At 60.4% G+C, this 2,778-nt stretch overlaps 1 protein-coding gene across 1 annotated transcript in view; it reads left to right on the top strand.

The window, feature by feature from the left end:
* Positions 1–1,254: 1,254 nt before the first annotated feature.
* The window catches only part of HSPA9 (heat shock protein family A (Hsp70) member 9), a 25,650-nt gene continuing 24,126 nt past the window's right edge, over positions 1,255–2,778 (top strand). The window contains exon 1 of the mRNA XM_017738154.1: positions 1,255–1,279. Within this exon, the coding sequence (XP_017593643.1) occupies positions 1,255–1,279 (25 nt within the window). The remainder of the gene's footprint in view (positions 1,280–2,778) is intronic.

Below are 2,778 nucleotides of genomic sequence, written 5' to 3' on the forward strand. Positions count from 1 at the left end.
GGAGCAGGGACGGGACATTCACGTGGAGCTCTGCCTGCCCCAGGGCCCCACTGCAAGACCAGCCTCTGCAGTGCTTCAAAGCAGCCTCGTGTCTGGCAACAGGTAATGGGGAGGAAATTACTCGTGTTCCCACGGGGCTGTGCCTGTGCCACCGTGCCTGTGCCACCGTGCCTGTGCCACCGTGCCTGTGCCATGCTGTAGGCAGGTGCTGCCTGGGCCTCACTGTGGATTGTCCAAGAGGAGTCACTTGCCTTGCCCTGCAGTCCCCTCCCTGCCAGCTTTTCCCCTTTCCCCAGGAAGGCCCAAGGGCAGGGAAGTGCAGGCTCAGGAGCTGATCCTGCGCACTGCAGAGCGTGCTCTGGGTCACCTGAAGGCGGTGGGCGGCAGCTCAGGGGCTCTTGCAGGGGTGCTGGGGGTGTCACCCCACTGCCACCAAGGGGTATGGCCAAGTGCTTTGCCAGCACTGTGGGCTGTGTAGCACATTCGGGGAGAAGAGGGGAAGACAAGGCAGGCCCCTCCTGAGGGATCCGTGTGTGTGGGAACAGGGGCAGAGTGGAGGGCCCAGGACACTGCAAGGGGGGCAGTTGAAAACAACACCTGAGGGCAGCCTGAAGCCCAAAGTGAGCAGAAGGTGAACTTGTTGCACTTGAGGAGTGGAGGCTAAAGGTGTGTGCTGGCCTTTTGCTGGGGGCTCAGAGGGACCTGGAACATGGACATGCTTTGGGCACTGACACCCGCAGTCAGCCAGACCCCAAGGTGCTGTGCCCAGGGCCACTGCAGGTCACATCTTACTTAGAAGCAGCCACAGGGGGATTCTGTGACCTTCAGAGCAGAATTTCCTTTTACTCCTCTCTTTACCCCCTCTCCAGACTGCTGGAACCTTTGCCTGTTGCTCTGTGGGCAGCAGTGTGAGCTGCTCCCATCCCAGCCCGGGGCTCTGAGGGGACACCAGCCTTCTCCCCTGGGAGGGGAAGAACAGCAGAGCTCCCGGAGTTGCTTCCCAGGGTGTCTGCGTTGTAATCGCTGCCTTGCCAAGAGCTGGGAGTTGTCAGTGCCGGGAATGGAGCTGTCACTCTGCCGGCGAGTGACTCAGAGCAGGCTGGAAGCAGCGCTAGCACGGCCGGCTGCTGCCCCTGCCTGGCGGCAGGAGAGGCTGGCACGGGCACCCTCTTGCCAGGCTGGAGGTGGCCCTTGCACGACTCGGACTGACATCAGCTGAGATGCCCGAGGGATGGGGTCAGGCTGTTGAGAGCCATGGGGAACACTCCGGTGATCCCGGGTGAGCGCTAATCCTGCCCAGTTACAGCAGCTGGGACTGACCGGCCAGTCAAGGATCCTGACCCTGCGGAATGATCCTGCTTAGGCAGGGCCAGACCTGGGGCAGGAATTACAGCTCTGGTGTCCCCAACATGAGGACATGGAACTGCTGGGGCAAGCCCAGAGGAGGCCACCAAGCTGCTAAGGGGAGCGCCTCTCCTATGGAGACAGGCTGAGAGAGTTGGGTCTGCTCAGCCTGGAGAACAGGAGGTTGTGTGGAGACCTCACAGCACCTGCCAGTGTCTGAAAGGACCTACAGGAAGCTGAAGAGGGATTCTGCATCAGGAATTATAGTGATAGGATAAGGAGTTACAGGTACAAAGAGGGGAAATTTAGGTTATGTATTAGGAAGAAGTCTTTTACTGTGAGGGTGGTGAGAAACTGGAACAAGTTGCGCAGGGAGGTTGTGGCTGCCCCATTCCTGGAAGTGTTCAAAGCCAGGCGGGAGAAGGCCTTGAGCAACCTGCTCTGGTGGGATGAGATGATCTTTCCAGTCCCAGGAGTCTCTGACAAACACAAAGGTCACTTGTATGAGGCAGCCTGTGCCTGTGGAACATCAGTGCTGGGCTCCAGGTTCTTTGTGTGCAGGTGTCAGGCTGACTGTCCCCTTGGGAAAAGGACATTTAAAAGGCCCAAGTGGGGAAGATATGAGGATGCACTCAGCCAGAGAGGCCTGCTGTGTGCCAAAGTGGCACAGCCCTGTTCCTGGTGTGCCTCTGGCACCGCTGGGTGTGTGTGGGCTGGGCATCTGCACTGGCCAGCCCAGGGCTCACCCCCTAATGCAGGGAAAGGCCTCACTGAGGGCCCTGACCCACATACCAGGGGCTTGTTTTGTCAAAGCACAGAACCATAAGGTTGGAAGAAAATTTAAACATTATCCAGTCCAACCATCCACCCATCAGTACCTCTGTAACTCCTAAACCACTGAACCATCACCCAGTGCCAAATCCAGACATGCAGGGACACCTCCAGGGATGGGGACTCAACCACCCTGGCCATCGCCAGCCAGCCGTGGCTCAGGGTGGGGAGCAGAGCTCCCCGTGTGCCCCAGCCCTGCCCCGGGGCTGGGGCTTCTCCTGCTGCTGGAGGTGCTTGGAGCTGGCAGCCAGGGCAGAGAGCTCCCTGGACATGGGGGAACTGCAGCTCCCTTTGTGTCCACAGCATCTTCTGGGGCCCAGCTGCTGCTGCCACAGCATCCTGGGAGCCCTGGGGCAGACACTGGTGGCACCAGGCCTGTTCCTGGTGTGCCCCTTGCTCCTGGGAACGCTTCACTGCTGCGGGCTGGGCCCCCATTTTCACTTCCAGGCTTTTCCTGGCCATGAGCACCCGCAGGGCTGAGCCCAGCCGCTCCTGCTGCCCCCGAGGCGGGCGGGGCAGTGATGGCACAAAGGGGCTGAGCGCTGGCCTGAGGCCGGGCTGTGATGGCACAGGTGTCCTGGCCCCGGCACTGTGACATGACCG

Source organism: Corvus brachyrhynchos, unplaced genomic scaffold (assembly GCF_000691975.1).
Source record: "Corvus brachyrhynchos isolate BGI_N302 unplaced genomic scaffold, ASM69197v1 scaffold616, whole genome shotgun sequence".
NCBI lineage: Eukaryota > Metazoa > Chordata > Aves > Passeriformes > Corvidae > Corvus > Corvus brachyrhynchos.